The following is a 26,228-nucleotide window of genomic DNA, read 5'->3' on the forward strand; positions in this document are numbered from 1 at the left end:
AGCTATGAATTACTCTCATCAGCCTCTCCACAGGGGTTGTTGTGATCCCCGTTTTCCAGAAGTTTCTCTATAATGTTTCTATAGGGCTTTTATACTCCACAAGCTTCGATTAAAGCAGGAGTTTGCTTTTGTGTTTGTGTTTTTCTTTGAAACTTTTGTATTTGTCAGTATTAGTTGATTTTGCACCTGCTGTGCTAGAATTGAATTCTCTTGAACAGAAATAATCAATTTAGATTAAGAGGCTAACTATGTTTAAGTGATTTATTTCTTTGATTAATTGAAGCACTTTTCTACCAGTTGTTTTATTGAGTCTGTTTTCAGGAGAGGTTATGCCTAAAAGATGATGGATTATTTGACTGTTCTCAGTTCTCTTCCATAGCTCATTATGGACGTAAGAGATTGTGACTTGTTTCCCAGGGAGTATAAGGCTGCCTGGCACTTTAGGTTGAGAGTTCTCGAATATCAAGTTTGTTGGAACCAGCAAACCAGAGGTCTTCTCTGTGTCCGTTAAGGGGTTGTGTAAAATGGATCCCTTCTTGATTACTACCAGTCCTAGGAGATGGGTAAGGACAAAGTCCATGTTCTTTTGTGATGGACTTGTGATGAATTTCAGTCATGTGGTTTGGGTTAAGAAACAAGTTTAACTAAGCAATCTTACAGTGTTATCGAAGAGGTCACGGGTCCTTCGATCTCCTTACTCCTCCAACCCCCCCCCAAAAAAACACACAGAGCTATGATGGAGTCAGGCCCTGCTCCTGGGCACACAGTGCATTTGCAGTTTGTAATAGGACACTTTCCCCTTGCTGCTCTGTGCTGATAGGACAATCTTGGACAGAACTTTGTTGGCTCAAGGGCAAATAGACTACTTGGGCAGCAGGTGGTTTTGATTTGTAAATTAACTGTTCATGACACTTGGCTAGGAAAGTTAGCTGCCCAGCATCGGGACAGTGGAGCCTGCAGAAGGTTGTGGAGGAAACCACTAGTCCCATGAGAAGCTGGATTTAGGGGAAGTTCCTCTAGGAAATTCTGGGAAAAGCAGGGAGCCCCCAGTCCCACTAGCTTAAGGTCCAAGCAACATAGGGAGAGCTAAAGTCATTTTCAGATAAAGAGCAAAAAACTGGTGATTTTTGGACAGCTGGCTTCTCACTACAGAAGAGGCCAATGAATGGGCTTCAGGAATACCCACAAATTGCATACCAGATTTTGTTCGTGTTGTGTGTGTATTAATTAGCTTTTTCAGATGCTTAAAGGAATTTTGAAACTTGAAAAATCCCCCAAAAGTTAACAATCACTTCTTTACTAAATCCATAAGGAACTTTTAAAAAGAGAATTTCTTTAATGCCTATAAATGCCAGTTTCAAAGATCATTGTAGAAGTACTAGAGTCTTTTCTCTTTAACTTTTCAGGTCTTGTAGGGATGGTCTCTTGTTCTTTTTTTTTTTCCTTGTTGTCTTGGAATTGCCTTGGAGATTTGAACCAAAATCAATGTTGATGTGCCCTAGGGCATATGTCTTTAACAACATGGCTTGGCTCTTAGCTTTTTACCTACCGTGTATCCCCCAAAATAAGACCTACCCCGAAAATAAGCCCCAGTTAAGATTGTCAGCCAGACAGATGCATTTAGTCCATTATGATGATGTTTCCAGAAGAAGATGACATGACTGTATTTATTTGAATAAATGTAGATTGTTGTACATGAAAAAATAATACATCCCCTGAAAATACGCCCTAATGTGTCTTTTGGAGCAAAAATTAATATAAGACCCGGTCTGTTTTGGGGGATACATGGTACTACGTATAGAGATCGTTTTGAAAGATGTTCAGCTGTTTCTGCTAACTATTGCATTCTTACATGAATTTCCATTGGGATTCCTTGTTTCTTTGTCCAGATCCACAAGTGTCTTTGCTCTTCAAGGGCAGGAATTCTGTGCACGCAGTACGATGTGCCTGCCACTTCAGTGGTGAGTGTGATTCAGTGTCATGGGGATTCATGGGGAGATGGTGGACGATAGCGATCACCCATCTTTTAGACCTACTGGGATGGTGATGCTCTTGAAGAAAACCGTATGCTGCTCTCACCAATTTCCATGGTCTTTTGCTGGTGTGGAATCCTTTAAATTGTGGTCCTTGAGGTTTTTCCTGCACTGTCGATTGATTGATAAACCCAAGTGCCAGTGGGTCTACAGAAAAGTTTTGACTAGTTCTTGTCACAAAAATCTGCCTGCCTGACACGATAAGACAGCTACAGTGAGAGTAAGTAGATAATTGGTGGATTGTGTGCACGTCAGATGGAGTTTACACAATAGGAGATGCCTGGCATGAACATAACTATATAATCTCCTAGATCTGTAATTGTCCCATCCCCAAAATGGAGCTTTACTTCTGGGGATTTCTGCCCAAGTTCAGTCTTTTTCTAATGTTAGATATTCAGGTCTCATGCCGTACTTCACAATTACTACAATCAGGACATTGAAAGGGCGATATCTTAATCTACTCCTCAGAGTCCTGCAGAGGGCCTGGCACACAGTACTTGGTAAGGATTTGCGTGATTAAGTTCATTGAGTGCCATAGTTCTGCTAACAAATCTTCAGAAGTCTGCTTTATTGGACCAGTGTATGAATTCAAGCCTTATTCATTTTTTTTCACCCCCTAGGTGGAAATTTTTCTTCACATATTGAAGTAACTTTGAATGTGGGTTATCTTAGAATATATGACTGCATTTTAAATTTCTCTTGTGATAACAAAATTTAGAATTATGAATTCTGAAACTAACACCTCTGTCAGAAGCAACTCACGATAGCGAGAGCTTCTCTTTTTTTTGAGGGAAGTTGTAGACAAAATTGGAATCATAGCATATTCACATTAATATAAAATGATAAGCTCTGAGGATTTCAGGTTACTGAAATCTACGCAGTAGAATGATTTGAAAGCTAGGATGCGAGCTCAAAGGGACCTCAAGCCATGTCCTTAAAGATGAGGACACAGGCTCCAGGGTCACTCAGTTTAGTAGCAGAATCAAAATGTGACAGATCTCTACTGGTCTTTTTTTTTACCCTAAGTGGAAAACTGTATCAATAGAGTGCTTGTCATCAGGGAGATAATAAGTGAAAATACTTCCTGAATCTTTCCGAAGACTTTTATAAGCCCAGTGTATTTATCCTTGATAGTTCTCGTGTGAGTAGGATCTTTACCAGGCCGCAGAGTAGGACTGCGTTTTGTTCTGTTCATTGAGTTCCTGTTCACTTTGTTGTAGAGTAAAATTGAACCAAAAGGATCTTAGGTTTCTTCTTCCTCATCCAGTCTGTTTCTGCATTTGTTGAGTGCTTATTGTGATTCCGGGTGCTGTGCTAAACCTATTTCACACGAAGTCAGACTCGGATGAGTATGGCCCTGCCGCTTATTACCAAGTTACTTCAGCTCTGTGTCAGTTTCTTCATCTATATGTAATAATTACATTACAGCATTGTACTGAGGATGAAATGAGCCAATATAGGCAAAACATTTAACACAGTGCCTGGCACCTAATAAATATTCAAAATACTAACTTTTATTATTACGAATAATGAAATTGAGAGGTCAATTTTTCTTCTACATTTTCTTCCCATTTCCAGGAAAAAAAAAGACTGACATTCTTTTTGGAATCTAGGCTACATGTGTTTGTCTGTGCATCTCTAAGTCCACCTGTCCTGGTTAAATGGTGTCATGCCTGAGTCATTCCCGAGAATCAAAAAGTTAACTTCAGTTGCTCACTGCCCTACAAACAAACTAAATGCATGGGACTGATCAGTTCCACCCAGTGGTGAGGACCCTGATCTTTTAAATATGTCCCTCTTCACCTTAAAATCTAATGGTTCCAATAGTCTTTGGGATACAAATCCAATTTAGCACAGTGATCTTGCCTCTGCTTTTCTCTTTCCAGTCTATAGCTTGCCATCCACATTGAATTTGTTTCTGCCGTATTAACTACTTGATGTTTCTAAGTTGCCCTGTTGCCACACCTTCCCAACTCAATGTACCCCCATACACACAAGTGTTTTTCTTTGTTCCTGTAATACCTGATGTGCATTTATCAGAGTACAGTCACATTTTTTTACCAGTGTGTGTATCCCCACTAGACTGAGCTCCATGGGGTCAGAATCTGCTTTTTTATCTTTCTCTCTCCAGCAGCTAGCCCAATGCCTGGCTCAAAATCATCCCCCCAGAAGGAATGATTGATGCATACCCCAAAAATGCCTTGGGTAAGTTAGTCAAATTAGGTTAAAGTAGGTTTATATGTTTATGAGATTTGACTTGGGTATATTCCAAAATGAATGCATGTGAAGAATGCATCAGCGCTCGCTAGACTCACAACGGCAAGTTTGCCAGCAGCCAAAACTGCCGGAGTTGTCAGAGACAGATACTGGGGACTGAGGACTGCTGAGTGATTTTCAGCTGTGTTTATACCAGTTCTTGGTTGGACCAGAAAGCAGCCAAAAGAGATGCCTAAACTATTTCTGTGTCACTCGTGTGATTCATTGTTGAATTCAAGTGGAGCAATGCAGGTGCAGTTACCACATGGGCTTCCATGTCCGTGGAGCTGGGGGCCAGGCGGAGGCAGGGCAGAAAGACTAAAAGGGGTTAGAGGAAAAAGAGGAAGTTGTAAGGCAACGATCAGAGTTCTGATGCTATAGCAGGTTGTTAGGAATTGCACTGTCTGCGTAAGAATATCTGCTACTACTGTTACGAGCCACGTGATCTGGGATAACCTACATAATTCCCTGGCCCTTAGCTTTTCCTTCTGTAAACTAGAGGTCTAGTTTATCTACTCTAGAAAGTCTAGAGTAGATATGTCATGAGGTTTTAATGAAGATTAAAATGGTTTATAAAATAAGTAATGTTAGCTCTTACAGTATTGTCTGTTTAGAGGTGATGGAAAGGACATATTGTGAGAAGGTCCCTGAGGTTAGAGACCATGCCCATGTTATTCACCATTGTGTCTCCAGCACTTGGCACATAAATACAAGCTGTTTACAAAATGTTTGTTGAATTACTAAATGAGGGTGGTCAGGGCAGAGCTTAATATTGTGGCTTTTCTTCAATGTCTCTCTCAGAGGAAGCCATTTCAGTTCTACTGCATGATGCCAGCGTTCAGAGTTTTTTCAGCATATTCTGTGCCACTTTGGACTATACCAAGGAAATAAGCATAAATCACAGCATCAGTGAGTCCCCTGTTAGGAAGGACCTGGTGCCATATCAACATTTCAATTCCCAAAGACAATGCCGGCAGTACATCCGAAAGCGAAGTTTCTATCTGAACATTTATTCCACAGTCATAGAAACTGAAGATGGAAAAGACCTGAGGACATTTAGTCCATCCACGTGGTTGTACAAGAAAAGTGGCTGGAGCAAAACAGCCTGTTCACTTCATGCTCACAAGACAGCATTTCAGTTCTTCCTGGAGCGGAGCGATTGCAAACACATTGAAATGAAGACACGATGCAAACACTCTTTACAAACCTTAAGAAAATACTTTTAAGTACATTGTTCTCATAAAACAATTAGGAACTAAACTGAAAAAAAAGAGAGGGAATTCTGGATTAGATGGATAGTGTTTGTGAGGGAAGAAAGAACTAAACAGTAAAGATAGTGAAGTGGTTTTGATGACTAGAAAGCAGTGTCTTCTGAAGACTTGGATTTTCTGGTTTGCTTATCAAAAGTCTGAGTGGGGAGGAAGAGAGGCTCTGAAGTAGTTCCTTTCTCCTTCCTTTATCCACACCAGGGAGTGCTCACTAGCTCCTAAGCTCTGACAGACCCAAGACCAACACTGAGAAGCCTGTTGCCAGACGACCTGGCTCTGTTTCCTTGGCATTTGTCCCACCTACCACTTCTCTGGTTGGCACGGAAGCAGCAGCTCCTTTATAGAGTTTGTGCCACAACAAGATTCATGAATAATGGAGCGTCACCTCCAGGCACATGAAAGACCTCCACTGAGTGTCCCTGTGGCTGCCTCACTTGTTTGTCCCAGTCATTCTTCCAACTTGTCTTTAGTTGGAAGGAATCCCCTTGGCTCCTCTACCTTGAGGCATCCATACTCTGGGGACCTTATTATTTACATGAACCAAGTGCTCTCTCTGTTCTAACTCCCCGAGTCATACTTCACTGTGTGCTTCCAGTTCCAGAAATTCCTCCTTGGAAAAGACGGTTGGGGGTGTGCGACATAATTAGGTTGTCACGTTCCAGGTTTCCCAGCACCAGAGCTTGGGGAAAAAGAAATGGCCTTCCTGATCTCATGAAGTAGGACAGCCCTCAAACAGGCAAGGTGGCCTGCCTTACGTCTTTCTTCTTTACCAAAACACCACCCTCCACCTGAGGACTTCTGATCCTTGTGTTTTTGAGCCTGAGGGGAGTTGAGAGAACAGAGGTGGAACAGAATAGAAAGGAGGGTTTTGAAAGGACCCACCATTTCATGAACTCTTTTTACAAAACACAACACACTGTTTCACAAATTGCAAAACACTGTTCAATCACTACCGATAAAAATTACCATCGCTAATCAACATGAAGACAGCTTCATTTAACCGCAAGCAATTATGCTTTGTTTTTGTTTATCTAGAACCTGGAGGCATTTCAAGCTGTAAGTCTGCTTTCAGTCCCTGCTGCTTCTTGCCGTGTCCTGGCCACAGTTTTGGCCCCATAGTTTCTCAGAAGACACTCAAGGAGCTGTGCACTGGTCGCCTACTTTGTGGACAGGCAGGGCGGTCTGGCATGTTATCACCTCTGCTCAGAATGCCTCAGTAGAGAAGTTTAAGGTAAACCTGATATACAAAAATCCAAACTTACAAAACAGATACATTAAGGGATAAGTAATTGCATTACAAAAGGATTCTTTACAAAAGAATTCACCTCTGGGTTCCTTTCAATAACCAGCTTCTCAAGTACAGTCAGGAAGTGAGTTGAGTTATAAAAACGTTCACGTACAACATGAGGAGCCTGGCTGTTATGTGCATTGAGGTACACGTGGAGTTAGCCTCCCAGGCTGTACAGAGGTTTAGGGGTGCACAGAGCATGATGCCAGAGTCTCTACAGCATCCTCAGCAGTTGCAGATGGGAAGGGATGGCTAAGGGGCATAATCTTCCAAAGGCAGTTGCAAACCTACTTCTGAGTCTGGGGTGAGAACATGGGAGGAAGGGCATTTCATTCAAAGCAGAGTGGTGCTTTCTGTTACCAGGGCCCACCTGTTCCCTCACTGTTGAACTGTTTCATTTGTGTGGCTGATGAAGTCTAAGTTTAGAGCCCTCCCACCTCCCTCATCAGTATCTCTGCGCCTACAGCCACCCCTGGGTTTTCTCAGACAATTAAGTAACTGCTAAGGTGTTATCTAATTACAGCTTAGGGTGTTATCTTTGCCTGGGAGACTGGGTCGCCCTTGGTGGAAAGGCAGGGATTCATTCCATCCAAAATTAGTGAGAGCGCAGTGCCTTTGTAGGGATCTGTGGCTGTGACAACACCAGGGCTTGCCACAGCGCTGCAAACTCACTAGGTATTCAAATGGATTGGATACAGCGGAGAGCACTGAGAGATAAAGCAAATAACTGATAAACATGGAGTCCTAAATGGTGCCTGGGGTGGGAGTGGCTGTGCGGAAGTTGAATGGGCAGGTGTGTGCAGAAGTTCAAAGAACTCTCAGAAAGGCTCTTCCCACTTCTCCCCTTGCCTGGGGCAGTTCCATGTCTAGAACAGTGTTTCTTGAAGATTAATTTTTGGACCACATGTGTCAGTCACCCGGGGATGTTGGTTAACGAGTTTCTGAGCTCACTTCGAGTCTTCTCCCTCCCCCCATCTTTGGGGAAGAGTCCTGACGATCAGCATTCTAATGAGCTCCTAGATGATTCCTGTTTACCCTAACACTGGGAACTGATGTTCTATAGATCCCATTTTCCTTCCTCTTTCTGCATGTCCAGCAGCTGTACGCTAGGAAAGGGATGGCTCAGCAGAGGGAAACACAATTACTGATATCAATCTCTTGGGGCCATTAGATGGAGCCTGGGGAAGAACTGGAGGGACCAACCTGGTCATAGGTCCTCGGAGGAGAGTGGGTGTGAGGCCAGGAGATTTGCAATACAGATATGAAAAGCACAGGGTACATTCCTGGCTGGTGAAGCTTGTGATGTTCACAAGACTGAGATTCACTTTTGGGATTCTGAGAGCTGAGAGAGAGGAAACTGCCCATCTGAACGTGGCCTGGTATGTGGTCTGCAGAATATTTTCACTTAACCCCTAGCTCACATATCCTGTACACGCAATAAGCAGGGATATTCCAGTTTTATCCTAAGGCCACATCCTTGCTTTGCTTTTCTCGCTTTCCTTTTCCTTCACAAAAGGCACGCACTGTAGTGGAGAAGCTTCGGTAGATTAGAAGTCTAGTTCTATTCATTCCTTAGCCAAAGTGCTTTTCTGGCCCAGAGCTTTTGTTCTAAAAGCACGTGTACATTTTTAATGCCTCTTCATGCTGTCCTCTGTTCCCACTCACCACATCCCTGTCCCTTTTCATAGTGGCACGAAAACGTCTTCCTAGTAAATGTTAGGATGGTATCGGAGGTCCATGACCCTTTCGATACCATGGCTCTTGCCCGATCCAATCAATCCTTGGCCTGCTGTGATACCAATGAGTTCAGTTAACGTTTTAAGCACCCACTGCCCTATCCTAAGTTTCTCTAGCGCTCACCCTGTTCCCCATTCAGAATGCAGGAACACATCTAGACGGGGAGTTGTATCAAAAGCCACACCCTGGATAATCCCGTTCTGTACTAAGAATAAACCCAACAACCCAGTAAGACACAGGTGTGAGGAATCATTTTTTCCCTCTTGTTGATAGGGCAGAGAAAGGACTGAAAACCCAGAAATATTACTGTGGCACCTGGTGAAACGGTTAACAGGAGCTGGGGTTGTGTGGTTATTCACAGATCCCTTACGCAGAGTTCACTCCTGGCTATTTAAAGATTCTCGCTCTGAAAGACTGCTACCCTGGAGACCTAGGGAGTGAGCTTGGGAAGGGCTGCTGCTGCTTTTTAGTCTGGGCAGAGCGGACTTGACCGCTAAGAAGACCTAGACCTCAGGTTCCCACACCTTTGTCAGTCGTTACAAAAGAGCATTACAAAGTGTCTCAAGGGCTCAGAGGAAGGCCAGGAACTGAGACGGGAGCACACGGTCACCTAGGACTCACAAGTCCGGTGCGTCCTTTGGTACTCTTCCAGCTCCGTTTTCCTGCTCACCGCCAGCTGCAGCTCCTGCCGGATCACCTGAATCTGCTTCTCCAGCTCCGAGAGCTCCTGCATCACTGAGTTCCGAGCTGTGTTTAGGGAGTCTGCTTTCCCGTTGGTGGCCAGCGAGGCAGGGAGCTCTCTTCTCCTTTGAGGGAGCGGGATGTCCTGGTGGGTCCCGAGGCCCAGCTGGTTTTGTGCTCCCTCATCACTAAAGATGTATTTTCGTCGGTTGTCATGACTCAGATTGGAAGTATTCCACACAGAGAGCTGACGGGGTCCCACATTGGACCTAGGAACCAAAGGGGCACTTTAGATTGACCTTCACTCTGCAGCTCTCAACGTGTTATGCCTGATTGTTAAGCCATTTCCTGTGAGCATAATATGGAGCTGGGTACGCATTCAGACATGAGTAACAAAGCCATGGACAGACAGCCTGCTAGACACCGTGTTTCCCCGAAAATAAGACCTAACCAGAAAATAAGCCCTAGCATGATTTTTCAGGAGGACATCCCCTGAACATAAGCCCCAAAGCATCTTTTGGAGCACAACTTAATATAAGACCCGGTCTTATTTTCGGGGAAACATGGTAGTATTATGGGTACAAAAGGAGCCAATACAATTCTTTTTAACTGAAGTTCAAGGTCTTATCAAGTCTTATGCTGTCCTGAAAGTGGGCATGGGTGTTATCATCTGAGGGCTGATGGACTAGAGTATGGCACATTCTTTTATGAAGAACCCAAGATGCCTTCTTGTTTCCTTCCTGCCGGCGAGGCTCAGAAATCAGCACTGTCTCGAAACATTCTATGGCTAGAAAGCTGGTCAAAGAAAGAATTGGTTTATTCAACTGTTGGGCTCTAAGCATGAGCCGGATGGTAGATACTATGATAGGCTCATCCTTAGTCCCGTAGGACCACTCGGATGTTTACTACTCCTTGAGTTTGAGGAGAATAAAAGCATACAAGCTGCAAGTTTCAGCAAAAAGTTTCCCGTTATAGGGCTGATAGCTCAGTTCTGAAGCTTAACAAACCCCCCTCCCCCCAAGAAAGCTTCAAATTTTTGCTGGGATAGTGAAAGTCAAATAGAAATGGATTCATAATCCTCTTTCAGGCTTGCATTGAACCACCTACCACCATCTCAGAGAGATGGCCGTAGACAGCCAGAGAGTTATTGCTGGCCAGGCACAGGAAGAAGGGGATCTGGTTTCTGAAATACTCTCTGACAGCTGGATGCCACGAGAAGAGTTTCTTGCTACAAGAACAGATTACAGCCCTAAGCAGCAACGCTGCTGATTTCTTCCAGCGTTGTTGGAGGAGAAGGAGGATGAGGCTTATGACCACTTTAGCAACCTACCACAGGGCAAAACAAAATAGAAACACTCTATGAAGTCCTTGTGCCTTTGTTTCCATCCATATAACTGAGTCAAGACTTCATTACTGGACTCTTACAGGCTGGGAAAGAAGGGAAAGACCTGTAGGGACGGGGAAAGGGAGGGATAATTAATAAAGTCTTGATTCAGTTACGTGGATGGGAATGAAAACACAAGAACTTAATAGGATGATTTTGTTTCATTTTGCCCTGTGGTAGATTGCAAAAACCGTCATAATCCTTTGTTCTTCCTTTTATCCACACCCCTTACGGGGGGAATGCAAGGGGAGAACGTCTGCTTTCCCTTCCCTCTGAATTTAGTCTGGTCTCTTGACTTTTTTTGGCCCATAGAAAGTGGCAGGAGTGGCAGGAGGCAGTTCTAAGCCTCAACTTTTAAGAAGCCTCTCACAGTTCCACTGTCTCTCTCAGAACCCTGCCACTGCCTGTGAACAAGTCCAGACTAGTCTGCTGGATGATAACAGACCCTGTGGAGAGAGTCCGCAGTCTTCCCAGCTGATTCAGCTGAAGCCATCAGACACCAGCCAGCCCTTAGCTGCTTTCCCCCCTGTCCCCAAGCTGGCTGCAGACATAGGAGCAAATATAGCCAAGATCAGCCAAGTTTGGCCCAGATCAGTAAACTGCACAGCTGACCCATAGATTCATAAGCAACTCACTGTTGTTTAAAACATTAAGTATTGAGATAATTTCTCACACAGCAATAACTAACTGATACATGCCCCAAGTTATTAAAATACACAAACACATGCCAAACTACCCTGTAGGTCTTTAATATTTCTCATAGTTTAAATCTCATATAAATGAGCAGGGAGCACCAGAGCTCAGCTTTTATGTATCCTGGGCTGGGTAAAAATTCTATAATGAACCCATTTATAGCTCTACTGGTTTTATACCTGGATCAAAGATGTGGTTATAATTTTCCTTCTAGCCTTACACTTCCCTTTAATTTTTCCTTTAAATCATTTCCAATTGAGTTTGAATAATTTCAAAATAATCTTATTTGTGGTAAGTGCTATGTGGTTTACAATGTTTGTGTATCTTGGGGTGAGAGGAAAGGAAAAAGGATGGCATATTAGAAAGCCAGTGGGGTGAAGGATAGACCAAAAGTTACATGAAATCACATGTTGAATAAAGCAAGAACTATATGTAAATAAATAATCTCTTGCAATATCTACCTTTTTCTCTGCGTTACATAAAAAAGGAGCAATATCTACTTTCATATCATGGCCCCAAATTTCTCTGAGCCTTTCCTCAAACCCATATGTTAGTAATTCATTCATTTATCTATTGCTTTATTCATTCAATAAATATGGAGCACACAGGAGGAATGTCAAATCATAGCAGACATGGGCATTTGCATAGATATCCTTCCAAAGAGGGAGAGAGTGTCTTCAAGCCAACAGAACTAACTCTAGTACCATAGTATGATTCATAATGGGGAAAACCTGGGCGTAGGGCATCTACCCATTTTCCTGGACTGTCCAGGCAACCACAGAAATCAGGTAAGTGGATATAGCCAATCTGGTTTTCTCCAGAGCTTTGTACATGTATCTGAGAATATAATATAGAAGGATAAACAAAAGCTGGATTCCACGACAAACCCGTTACTAGCATCACAATTGCTCTGATCATTGACAGGTGGCTCTGGACCACCTACGAATGCAAGGTGACTGATGCTGAGTGTCAGACTTAGTGTCTAATTGGAAGGAATGAGCGTGTTACATTGCTGGCTTATACAGTGTTTAGGTTGAGTTTTGTATCAAGCCTTCTTTCCTCAGCCTTGGAATGTAATGTGACCAGTGAGTAAACTGTATTTAACACTAAACATGAGCAAAACACGCTTCCACAGAGCAATTACGTAACATTGAGGTTCGAAACTCCAATAGACCATTCAGAAGAGACATTGACAGCTGTGGGACCTCAAACACTCATTGACTTTGAAAGTTTACAATGAGTGTTAGGTTGTAGGGAGGTGGCACAGGACAGGTGGGCCCAAGGTAAGCCATGGGGGTGTGTTCTGCCTTATCTGCTTAAAATAAGGAATTCCAGAAGGGAATTCACAAAGAAAAGTGGATTAGTCGAGTGAAAAACACATTTGGTTCTTAATTTAGGGGAGAGAGATGGAATAAGAATCTCATCACAGTTGGAAATGGGATTATTGGGCTTCCTGCTTCTATTATGGCTGGAAAACAAATGTTTTGTCATTAGAAGATGATGTCTTTGCTGTTATGTCTTCTTGTGTTCCTATGGTTAAAAATTTATGTCAAAAATAATCACAGAAAAAACATATGTAACATGACCTAGAACAGCTGTGACCTGATTAGGCTGCAGCTTGTTCCTCACAGCGCTGCAGTATGATATGGGAAGACCACAGACTGAGAGGGAGAGGGGTGTGAGCTCATAGACTGGAAAGAGAGGCTATAAGGGATGTATCGGAAGTGATTCTGGCACGCTAGATGCACAGTGGAGAGAAGACGACTGCAAGCAGTCTCAGGGGAGTTTCAAATAATAAGAACTAATCATGTATTTCACCTTTTTCCTTTTCTTCTATGATGAATGAGAAGTGTGAGTGTCAGATTTCAAAATTACCCAGAAAGCCAAGCTTTGGGCTGAGAATCTGCCATAGATGACAGTTACTTGGAGATAATGCCCTCAAATGAGGTTTTGTGGAAGAAAACAGGAGGGCCGCCTCAAGGCAGCATTCAACAGCCGCCAGGCAGGAACCAGACCCAAATGCTTGTGACATCTTTAGCCACCGTGAATGAAACACGCAACAGTCATCCACAGGCTGGATGTGGGGAAGGTGCGAAGTTCCAATTTTCAAATGTCATCTGTGCATTTAATGCTTGCTACTTCCTGTTAATGAGATGCTCCTTTCTGGGGAGTTTGTAGGAAGAGTGCCAAGAAATGGATTAAGCAGAACACATCTGTTGCAGATTTCAACTATTCCTAGGAGTGCTGGAATGGAGTGGGGAGTGGAAACATGCCAAAAAGGCCATATCACATGAAATCAATTACCTGCAGTATTCATGAATTAAGCCTTACGTGTATTTGGTACACAAGAGTAATTGCTGAAAAGAGCTTTGTTTTCAGGGCTTTACATGTATTATTTCATTTCATCCTTACAGCATCTCTAGGAAGTACGTACTCTTTTTATCTCCATTTCACAAATGAGGAAATGGAGGCATGGAGAGGTTAAATCAATAACTTGCCCAAGGACACCCATATTGTAAATGTCAGAGACAGGATTTGGATCCAGCTGCTTGACTCTAGAAACCACATCTGCACTTTCAACCACAACATACATTGCCTAGACTGCATTTCAGCGTTCATATATGTACAGATATGGTTTCTGTCTGTTTTATTGCTATTTGAAACCACATCTATTTTTACTGATTGTGTTTATCAGCAACTTGGTTCTAATTTGATCTGAATTATTTATACGTTATTCCCCTTTTGAGCATGGAGTCTCAGTTACATCTGTAAACTTTTATATTAACAAAATTTGAAGAAACCTGGCACTGGTCCCTTCTTACCTCTTTTCCACACGTTTAGTCTTGAAATGGGGCTGCTTTTCCTCTGCAAATGATGTGTTTAGTGCTCTATGTAATCTCTGGTGGAAAGAACAGATTCACGCATAGAGATCATTAGAAACACACAGTCAGGGACAAAGTACCGCCTGAGATTCTCTCGTCCCTGCAAACCTTGGCCTCTTTAAATAAATTTCCAGGGATGCCTGTAAACAGATCAACATTCACTCCCAAATCTCAAGAGAACAAGAATTCTAATTATCAGTTATTATTCTACCTGGAGGAAACAAAAAATTTGATAGGAAGCTTAGAAATGCTCTGGGTTGTTAAAAGGTATGTGATGTAAAGTAGAGCTATCGTAACTAATGTGTGGCAAAGAGCCTTGTGTAATTGCTAAAGGTGAGTCAAAAACTTGTCTGAACTTCTTAGCAGCCAAAATAAAGAAGGAAAGAACTCCTGAGAAAGCAACCAATCATGTTAACATACAATGGAGAAAATCAGTTGTCTGTGGGAGTTCTCCTTAGGAAACCAAATACTTCCTAGGAGGAAAGCAGGAAAAATAGGGTTCTAGTGTAATCGAGCCAATGACAGTAACCTACCTAGAAAGAAAAGTACTGTGATAACAAAGTCGAGAGGTCAGCATAACAGATGAATGGGGTGAAAATGGCCCCGTTTTCTGGACCATTGAAAATGCAGAGAGAACAGGGCTAGTTGGTTCATCTAAAGCAGGGGTGTCCAAACTTTTTTCAATGTTTTTTACCAAGGGCCATATGCGGTAAAATACACAAACAGCCGGGCCACTCACTCGAGGTAAAGTCCGTATTGCCTTACCTGGTTTATTTAAGTAAACTAAATATATTTTTGGAATTTGCTGCAGGTCAATTAAAAATGGATTGTGGGCCGCAGTTGGCCAGCGGGCTGCAGTTTGGACACCCCTGATCTAAAGGGATGCAGAGACTTCAAGCTCATTTAATGAGTTTCAATTTTGGCAAGAAAAAAATCTATAGGAAACATATCTTTAATACCATCTATTCAGATTGTCACTATTAAGTGAAACCAGGTTAAAAACAATTCTATGGCTTCCATTGTGAGCAGCAGTGAAGGGTTGTGTGAAAGGAAGGGGCATTATGGATAGCTTAATTTAAGGGGAAATGACTTAATGGGATAGAAGAAACTCTATCTTCTACATTATCCTCTACATTGACAGTATCTACACCACCCTAGAGCTCTTGGTAACTTGTCATTTGTCGGTCTGACTTGGGGCTCTGCATTCTCCCATTACTGGGAATACTGACGTTTACGAATATTGGAGCAAGACGCCTGTGGCACTTACCTGACTGGTGTGGAGCCAGTATTGCAGCCTAGATTTGTTCTTGATTCGTGGTAGCAGCAACCTGTACACTATGTGCTCACCAATGGTTGTCAAGATGGACAGACCCAACCCGATGCACAGCAGCATGAAGAGTCCAGAGAAGTGTTTGATGCCCATTTGCAGAGTCTGTGGCAACAGGAGAAAAAGACTATGGATGTGATGTTTCCCTGGCCCCACACATGTTCATTCTAGGACACACCTTCTTCTTTTCTGGACCCAAAGAAAGCGGGACACTGTCCTCCCTGTGTGCTCTGCAGACCTCACGGCATACTACTCTGAAATGGATCTAGCCCGGGCGGAGGGCTGTTGCAGAGCAGTTCCTGGCATGTTACTCACATATAGTCCTACTGTAGGAGTGGTCCCTGGACTTGTGCAGAGGCCTTGAGTCTGGGCCACGTTACAGTCTCTAGAGAGAGACTGAGAAATAGAGACAAAAATAGAGATAGAGAGATATAGACATAAATAGATACTGCGTTTCCCCCAAAATAAGAACCTAGCTGGACATTCAGCTCTAATGCGTCTTTTGGAGCAAAAATTAATATAAGACCCTGTCTTAGTTTACTATAATATAAGACTGGGTCTTATATAATAATATAATATAAGACCGAGTCTAGGGGGTGGGGAGTGGTAGATGAGGGTAAAGGGGATCAAATATATGGTGATGGAAGGAGAATTGACTGGGTGGTGAACACACAATGTGATTTACAGATGATATAATACAGAATTGTATACCTGAAATTTATGTAACTTTACTAACAATTATCACCCCAATAAACTTTAATAAAAAAAAAGACCAGGTCTATATAATATAATATAATGTAATGTAATGTAATATAACATAATATAATATAAATACTGGGTTTTATATTAATTTTTGCTCCAAAAGATGCATTAGGTCTTATTTTCGGGGAAACGCGGTAACACTTAATATGTGGAAGGCACAGTTCTGAGCACTTTATCAATGTAGCAACTTGCTTAATAGTCTTAACGACCTATAAGATAGGTATTGTTATTATCTCCATTTTACAGATGAGGAAACTTAGGAGCAAAGGAGTTAAGTAACTTGCACTGGGAGTTAAATCCAGGCAGTCTGGCTCCAAAGCCTACACTCATTTGATTGATGTGGGTGATCCTCCCATCTTGAAGTGGTTTTCCTTTCTTTCATCCTCCCCATCTCCACCCCCAATTGTGGAGAAACAGCAAGCCAGGCATGGATCAGACATGGCTAGACCTCCTGGGTATTCCAGGAAGTGTGTCTAGGGGGCAGGGTTCAGAGGCAGAGCTTGGAGATTTCAGGCTTTGTGGAGCTAGGGCCTTGGAACCTCATTTCCTCTATGACGCTACTTCAGGCAGTGGCTGTTGCTCAAAGAGGGGTGCAAGGATCTATGGTGAACTAATGAGTAGAGGTGAGCAGGGGTATAGAGCATACACCAAGTCCAGGAGACTGAGACACAGACAGGAAAACTAGCTGGGCCACCTGAGAATGCAGGTGGAAGCATAGCCCCAGGGAACAAGGAATTCTGGTCTAGGATAGGGTGTGGTGAGGTATACTGGGCCCTGCGGGTTATAAAGGTACTCGGGCTTTTCCTGGAACATCCCCCTACAGATGGTGACCAATTCTATAACCTTGACTTCCAGAAAGTATATATAAATGTGTTTGAAAATAGCCCTTGGCCTGGACCTGTGGTAACGTATACAGGATGCGGCTATCATAGAAGGATTCCGTATGTTATTACTGCTATGGGTGAAGAACAAACTGGGCAATTCATTTTGGACTTGAATACTAACATCATCAAACATTCAGCAAAATACTAAACAGACTGACACTGCTTTTTCATAAGGCGCTGTCAAGACAGAGAATAAAAATGTAACCTACAATGAATCATCTTGCCTTTAAATATGTGGCTTCCCCCTCTGTTTTCTTGTGCATAACCATAATCAGTCTCATTTTCCTCTTATTACCTCAATAACAAATACGCTGTATTCAGTCTATTTTATACATTTCTTTCTTTAAGTTTCTGTTGTTTACATCCACATACTAATAGACAAATTAAAATAGTTTTTTTTTCCAAATTGGGCATCTAATATGTGTACCAGACACCATATATGCACAGTATGTATGATCTTATAATAACCCTGTTATGAAACATTATTACCCTCATTTCATATTTGAGGAAACTGAGACTCATAGAGATTAACTACCTTACTCAAGATCACAGTTAATACATGGGGGAGCCAGGTTGTGGATTCAGGTCTGTGTCTGATGCCAAAGCCTGCACTGCCTTTCAATCAAACACCATTTGCAGACTCCTTGCTGTCTGAACTCTTACCGTTTGTTCCCTATAATAACTTACAAAAATTTTTATTCAAAACTCATCATTGGGATTGAAAACCCACTATAATCTGCCTGTGAGCTCCAATGAAAATGTTTAAATTGTGTCTGACTCTCAGTGATAAGATGTACAGCTGCAGTCGTAATTCAGCGGCTCGTCCTCCAGGACCACACTGTGTGAATATGCTGTACATTAGACATGTGCATCTGCCCCACATGATCATGTGAAAACTTGTGTTCTAATAAGGTGGCCCTGGCTCAACTTGACATGCATCCTTGGTCAGTGGAAGGAGGAGAAGAGGAGCAATACTCGTTTAATGTCAATGTCAAGTCTTTAAAATAAATGTAAATGATGCAGACAAAATGATGAATGCAGTTCCAAGTGACACAAGTAGAGACATCACATTCAGCGAAGCAATCACAGCCCAGACTCAGGTTGTCAAGAGCTCCATAAATGAAAGGAAAGAAATGCAAACAAACATTAAGTTTTTTGTTTTCTTCATTCCATTGCTTCACCTGAAGCTTTATCAGATAGCTCACAGCCGCACACTTTTGGGGATTTGTGTGCCAAGGAGAGAAGACTGTCCCAGGACTTAGCCAGGGACAAATCTCAGCCATTTATGGCTTCACTTAGTCCTTCCCATCTCACAGTAGCCCATCCAATCTCAGTTAACTCTTTTTTCTTTTTTTTAAAGATTTTATTGGGGAAGGGGAACAGGACTTTATTGGGGGACAGTGTGTACTTCCAGGCCTTTTTTCCAAATCAAATTGTTAGTCTTAGTTATGGAGGGCGCAGCTCAGCTCCAGGTCCAGTTGCCGTTTTCTAGTTGCAGGGGGCACAGCCCACCAACCCGTGTAGGAGTCGAACTGGCAACCTTGTGGTTGAGAGGATGCGCTCCAACCAACTGAGCCATCTGGGAGCTCTGCGGCAGCTCAGCTCAAGGTGCCGTGTTCAATCTTAGTTGCAGGTCGCGGGCCCACCATCCCTTGTGGGACTCGAGGAATTGAACCGGCAACTTTGTGGTTGAGAGCCCACTGGCCCATGTGGGAATCGAACTGGCAGCCTTTGGAGTTAGGAGCATGGGCATGGAGCTCTAACCGCCTGAGCCACCGGGCCGGCCCTCAGTTAACTCTTTAATCAATAAGCAACCATTAAAAAATTGCCTTGCTTGCTTATTTTATTTTGCTAAGTATTTACACTTATGTTTCTTTAACATTTTATTGTGCATTTACATATGTCTATTGCCCTGTCAAGGGAAAGCATATTCTATATATCACACCCATGAGTACCCACTAATTAAGCATTAAAGAAGTGTTAAGCATTAAATATGTGTTTTAAATGCTTTATATTATTCAAAAAGCCTCCGTAGATTGTCATATATAACAATCCATGCATTGAGCATTAGATATTAAACACCTACAGGTGTCCAAGAGTGTTTTAGTGATGTTTAGGGAAACTAGTTGGGGTTTTGGATGAAGTGGTGAGAATGCTTTATTGTTTTTCCCATTTAAAATAATGGAAAGGACTCCCACCATCTGGAAATTCACTAGCCAGCACATTTCCAGGAACAGATTTGATTGTGATAAAGGGAGATGCCTGTACTATCAAATGTTCTGAGTGGTTTCTGTCCAGATCATCAGTTTTTCCAGTGACAGGTAGAGGCCGAGACCAGCCATTTTGTTGCTGCTCAAATCCTTCTTTGTGTCTTGCTCAGATATAGACACTTGAAATATCTGACAGCGGGTTAGATAACTGATTAGTTCTCAAACCTCCAGCAAGTGATGCAGTTAAAGATTTCACTCATCACTTGCCTTCGGTGTTACTGGCCAAGCCCTATGAACTAAGCCTCCCTAGCACCCAACTATTCAGTTTCTCTGGTCCTTTAAAGAGTTGTCTATACTCATTTCTTTTAATTCCTTCCTTCCCATTCTCTTTTGGACCCACGCCAATCAGGCTTTTGTCCCTACCTGTAACCTAGACAACACTTGTCACAGCCATCGATGAATGACCTCCATATTGCCAAATCCAATAGCTAATTTTCACCTTATTTATGTTCAGCCTAGACACTGTCGATTATTTAATCCTCTCTGATACATTTTCTTCGCCTCTGTCTTTGGTCTACTTCCTCTCCATCTTTCTGACTACAAACATTGGCAGGCCTTCAGTTACTTAGTTACATTCGCATTCTTATCCAGACTCATGGCTTTAAACACCATGTATATGCCAGTGACTTCCAAATGTATATCTTCCCGAACTCCCAACTTAGCCTCATTCCGTCAATATCTAATAGACATTTCAAACTTAACACATCCAAATAAACTCCTAATTTTCCCCCTGAAACCTGCTCTTCACACAGTCTTTCCCATCTTAATGAATCTCCATCCTTGAAATTGCTCAGGCCAGAAAACTGAGAGCCATCTTTGACTCCTTTCTTTCTCTAGCATCCTATACCTAGTGTGCCTGCAAGTACGGTGGAGCCTACCTATGAAGTATGTCCAGAATACAATGACTTCCTACCACCTCCCCCAGCCTGGTCAAAGCCACCATCATCTCTCACCCAGACTATTGAAACAGCCCCTTCAGTCTATCTTCAGCATAGTAGCCAGAATGACTCAAAATATCACTTGTGGGGACAGAGCCAGGAGAGCAGTTTCTAGGCTCTCGACCTCACGTGGAAAGGTGCTGGCTCAGTTACTAGATGGCCATCAGCTGTAATCAGATGGCCATCTGCTGTGGCTGGGTGGCCATCAGCTGTTACCGGTTAGCCATTAGCCACTAATATAACTGCCATGGCTACGCTAGCGGGTGCGTTTGTTGGCAGAGAAGCAGTCGGTGGATTCTGGATCGTGTTGATTCTACTTCCTGTGATTCGCCTGGCCGCCAGCGAGACGGGGGTGCAGGAAGACACCTCATTGGGATACTGGCAGATGTTTGCTTTTATGTCTTGACCAGATGCCATCGAGAATATAGTGGTATGACTCCCCTATCTATGGCTCTGTTGGTGTTCCTTTTTGGCCTCACCATGTCCTGCGTTCTTGTGCGGGGAGCAGGACCAGAGTCCCTGCATTACATCTCTCCTGTGCTCAATGCCCAGCGATGGTTTTCTGTGTCATACAGATGTCAATGTCAGAGTCCTTACAATGGCCTTCAAGACCTCACATGACTTAGTCCCACACTTCCTAACATCATATTCTTCATCTCTCACTTGTTCAACCTGTTGGCCACGTGGGCTTCCTCACTCTTCCTTAAATCTCTTGAGCAGGTTCCTGCTGGAGGGTCTTCATCTTCTGTTCTCTCCACCTGTAAACTCTTCCATCAGGAACCAATATTGCTCCTTCCATCATTTTCTTCAGGTCTCTGCTCAAATGTTACTGATCTGTGAAGTCTACCCTAACCACTGGGGTTAAAGAGTCAAATGCTGCCGTCTTCTCTCTTCTCTTCTGGACACAATCTATCCCTCTTACTCTGCTTCATTTTTTTCCTGACAGAATATACTCGTATAACCTCTTTTGAGGTAGACTTTATTTCTCATGTAGAACACTGAAATGAATGACTGAGGTTATGCCTTTCTTTGTGTACCTCTAGAAGTGTATAGTAGGTGCTCAATAAATGCTTATTAAATGAAGTACATACCTGAAAAAAGAATTTTGTTACCATTACTCTCGAGATTTCTAGTACCTACTGGTATTAAGTACTTTTCCCCAGAGCAAAATGACTACCAGGGCAAATCATTTTATTTTTCAGTGACCTAGTGCATTAAACTTTGTGTGATCTCTTTAAGTCTGTAAAGCCAAATCCTGGTGTTCTAAATAATTTTTAATTAGAGAGCTGGGGTGGGGGAGGAGTAATGTTTTTAGTGAGAGGTAAAGGAAAGAAAGGCTATGGAGCTTCTGAAATATCGATAGCTCCTACGTACAGTCATTTTATTTATTAATTTTAATGGCTTTATATTCTCACCTCTTGTTTTAATTAGAGGTGTAATAATTGACTTAAGTCCTCTGAAAATCTCAGGTGTTTAATTTTCTTTTATATTATTTATATATATATATATATGTGTGTGTGTGTGTGTGTGTGTGTGTGTGTGTGTGTGTGTGATATTTATTGCTGCAATACAAAAAATCATTTTGGTTCATTGAGATACATATTGCAATGGGTGGGATTACCACATCAGATGGCATAACTGTATTGACACCTTGTGGTGTGTGAAGCAGCCATTGAAAAGTGTGAAGGTCATTCCCAGTGCTACTAGAAATGCCCCAATGCACAGGATGTTCACATCCTGAACGACACTATTTTATAATTAATCACCTTTTTCCTGTTTTAAATATTCTAATTTTATTTATTCAATTACTGAGACTAGATTTCCATGTTTGTTTTCCCTCTTTCCTTTTGTATGAATCATATATTTATATCCTTTGCCCAATTATGAATTTCAGAAAAGTTTGAAAAAAGCTATCAATTCCTTTCCTAACATGTTACGTATTTTTCCATTTTTAAGTTTTCCTGTTAGCTTTGTTTTGTTAGATTTTATTTTACAGCAGTTTGAAATTTTGTACAGCGGTGTTTGTGTTATTGTAAACTGTTCTGTTGTTTCAGTTGTTAGAAAATATCATATGGAGGGATAAATGTTTTATGACCAGTTGCTTTATTTTTGAAAAAATAATGAACACTTCAGTCCATCTTGTGCTTTTGTACTAAAGAGTGGAACACATTCGTTTTTCTTCATTGAGACTTAATTCCAGCCCCATGCTTCAGAGATCTTTAGCCAATAAAAGGACCATCCTATCCTGGGGTGGCCTGTGTTCCTTTATGCTAATTTGATTTTGATTTTTAAAAATCTTCAGATTTTAAAAACATTGGCAAATAAAAAAATTGTGAGAACAAACAGCATGTAAAACTAACAACAGAACAAGTTATTTGTGGGTCAGATTTAGCTTATGAGCTGTCAGATTGTATCTTTTGATCTACACACCTTTATTGCTGTTAGTCTCCCTTCAGCATTATTGTTTTTCATTATGAATTAGCTAATGCCTTTTAAAGCTGACATATGATTTGCTGCTGCTGCCATGTTTCCCCCAATATAAGAACTAGCCAGACAATCAGCTCTAATGTGTCTTTTGGAGCAAAAATTAATATAAGACCCGGTATTATCTTATATTATATTAAAGACCCAGTCTTATAGTAAAATAAGACCGGGTCTTATATTAATTTTTGCTCCAAAACACACATTACAGCTGATTGTCTGGCCAGGTCTTATTTTCGGGGAAACACGGTATTCACAGTCACCAACCACTGGGATAGCTATGGTAGAGAGCAGAGAAGTCCAGTTCAGACTCATTACGATGCCACCTTATTTTAAAAACCATCCTAGCCTGTCTCTTTTCAAGGCATGCAAAATAGATAAAACATGGTAGCCAGAATAACTATTTACTCTACCTCCTAACAGAGAGAATCAATAGCGTTAAGTGAAAAATGGAATTTGTAATTTTAAAAAAATCCTGGAAGATTTTTTCTTGTGAATTCTTCTAAAGCATGATAGATTTAGAGGACAAACCAACATATTTTTTCTATGCTTCAAAAAGAAAAAGTAAGGGTCTAGTGGTTTGGGGATTGCAACATATGGTAGAGAGCAGACACAATCCATTAATACAGTATTCATAACAACATATCGTTACCAATCTGTATAGCCTCAACAGATATTGGTTGCTGTTATCAGTTTAATCTAAATACCGCCACTTATTTTTCAAGATGAGATGAAGGTGGAAGATGATTTAAGACTGCTTTGCCTAATATAGGGGGTACAAAAAAATGTATACACATTTGTATTCATTTTTTGTTATTGGTATATATTACTACAATTTTAATAGTTTTTTCCTTTCTTAACATGTGTATACATTTTTTTGGCACCTTCTGTATATATTGTAATGCATAGAACCAAAGAGGTGAGGCTATTTGACAAGCAATTCACCTCTTTTGTGAAAACTGAGGCTTGATTTGATTACATTAATAAAACTATCAGAAAGAATCTCATGCAGGGAAATGCAGAAACCATAAAAATAGGGAGCAATGCAGTGAGGTGGAAAACCTCAGCATTTGGGGTCAGAAAGCCTGGTTCAAGTCCTTGCTTTGCCACTTAGGAGCTGGGAGACCTTGGAGAAGATTCTAGATCTCTCTACAGCATCATCTATAAAACTGAGATGATGGCACCCACCTCACAATGTGGTTATGATGATTAAATGAAACAACAAATGTAACAGTATCTGGGAAAGTTGTTCAGTAAGTGTTAAGTACTATCTGTCACCTCCAAAAGTTGTACAGAACTAGATTTGTTGGCAACCAGCAACAGAGAGAAAAATCAAAGCATTCTAACTTGGAAGTAAATATGACCTTTTTGAATCCATGCTCACACAGCTAATAAGGGGTGACTGTGATAGAAACCCAGTTGTAACTGAATCCAAACCCAGGTGTGTCTGAGTCTTAGAATTACGTTACCTTGCAATGGGGTATGACTCATATCACTAATGCATTATTAATAAATTTTTTTTAGGACTGCACGGGAATTAAAGGGACAAGGACTCTTATTCTTTGTGGTTCCTAAATAATCTATTAAATAAAAAGTATGGCAGGGTGGCTTGATAGATGGGTGTCCAGAGAGTAACGAAATCTGTGGAGTTATTTTTCCTACTTTTTTGGGTGGGGTGGGGGGAGGAGGGTCAAGATTAGCTACCTACCAGCTTCTTCAAAATTTAAGGATAACAAATCTCCTTGAAACGAATCTTCCTTGTCTTGAGGAAGATCACCTGGTTTTTATCTCTTGGCTGAGAATGTGTAGGGAGAGTATGTTTCACTGTCCTGTTGTTTTAGAGCCTTCAGCACCGTCTATGGGGACTGCTCCACTGGGAGAAACAGGGTTGGTGTGAAGTGGCAGACACTGGTGTGAAGTGGGACCTCACTGAGGTGGTAGCATCTAGAGGGCAGGCAGCAGTGTACCTACTGGTGCACTGGCTCTCCAAAACAAAACAAACCAAACCAATGAAAAGTTTTCGCTTTTTTCCCACTGTGGTTGATTTCAAACTATTGACATGATGTCACTGAACATGGAGCTGGGGAGAGATGAACACACATTGGCTCTTGCCCAGTGTGAATAGGCTCCAGCACACCCCTTGACTGCAGGTTTATTAGGATGTGAGGAACTGTGACCTGAGTGTAACAGAGAAACGGCTTCCTGTGATGAGAGTGCTCTCAGCTTCCCCGCCAGGCCTCAAGTCTGATTTTCAAAACTAAGCTTAGCCAGTGCAGACAGCGTTCACCTCTGCTATAGGCATGTGCTTGCCCATCTCTGCGTCTTTTGATTACTGTATTTCCCTGACAACAAGACCTAGCTGGACCATCAGCTCTGAGTCTTTTGGAGCAAAAATTAATATAAGACCCAGTATTATATTATTATATTATATTATATTACATTATATTATACTGGGTCTTATAGTAAAATAAGACCCGGTCTTATAGTAATTTTTGTTCCAAAAGACGCATTAGAGCTGATGGTTCGGCTAGGTCTTATTTTCGGGGAAACACGGTAGCAGGAGCAACACCACTTCAGCATCCTGGGGAGGGTGCTCTGCCACCAGAATCTTCATTGCCGCTGCCTGTGGGAGGAATGACTCTGAATCTGTCCCATTCTGTCCAGCGGGGGTGGGGCTGAGTCTTGGAGGTGAGAGAGCTTTCCAGAAAGTTTCCTGCTCTACTTGGGTAGAAGCCCCCTTAACTGAACTGAACACTAGGGTGGGCAGCCAACCCTGAAAACCCACTGCACTGAGGCTGACGGTTGGCTTGGGCACTTAGTCCAGGCTCAGCAGTTCTTACAAGATCCCTGAGACAAACAGTTTCTTGTGAGGAGTTGGAGCAATGAGACAGCAGGAGCCTGCCTGGATTCCTAACCCTCCTGAGGGATTTCTGGATACATCATGGGGAGTGGGCTGCAGCCTGGAAAAGGGGAAGATGGGTTTTGTTGCCCAGAGAGAGGTGATTAGAAGGTGCTTAGCCAAGAGAAATCTATTTGTCCCTGTTGCTACCTGGGAAGTTAACAATCTGTCAAAAGACACCTGAACACCACAAGTAAATGAAAACTGTTCACCTAACACCTGATTTGAATTGTACATCCCCCCCATATATAAAACCCTGAGAAATAAAGGTAAAGATGTATATTTTCTTCTTTTTGAACTTTGAAAGCTCTTCTTGACTCTTCCCAGTTTGATCTCTGCATCAAAACAAAATGAGACATTTACAAAGGCCATTTCCTTTCTCTCCCCACCAGGTTCCTTGAGGTGTTACCCTGAATCGCTGAGAGAAGAATTAGTAACACTGAGC

The 26,228-nt window shown here is 42.0% G+C and overlaps 1 protein-coding gene across 1 annotated transcript in view; it reads right to left on the bottom strand.

The window, feature by feature from the left end:
* Positions 1-5,279: 5,279 nt before the first annotated feature.
* Positions 5,280-26,228, bottom strand: part of GRIN3A (glutamate ionotropic receptor NMDA type subunit 3A) — a 148,874-nt gene continuing 127,925 nt past the window's right edge. Inside the window, exons 7-9 of the mRNA XM_019729259.2 lie at positions 15,490-15,654; positions 14,163-14,239; positions 5,280-9,532 (exon numbers count right to left, since the gene is read on the bottom strand). Coding sequence (XP_019584818.2) covers positions 9,193-9,532; positions 14,163-14,239; positions 15,490-15,654 — 582 coding nt within the window. The 3' untranslated portion in view covers positions 5,280-9,192. The remainder of the gene's footprint in view (positions 9,533-14,162; positions 14,240-15,489; positions 15,655-26,228) is intronic.

Source organism: Rhinolophus sinicus, linkage group LG04, assembly GCF_036562045.2.
Source record: "Rhinolophus sinicus isolate RSC01 linkage group LG04, ASM3656204v1, whole genome shotgun sequence".
NCBI lineage: Eukaryota > Metazoa > Chordata > Mammalia > Chiroptera > Rhinolophidae > Rhinolophus > Rhinolophus sinicus.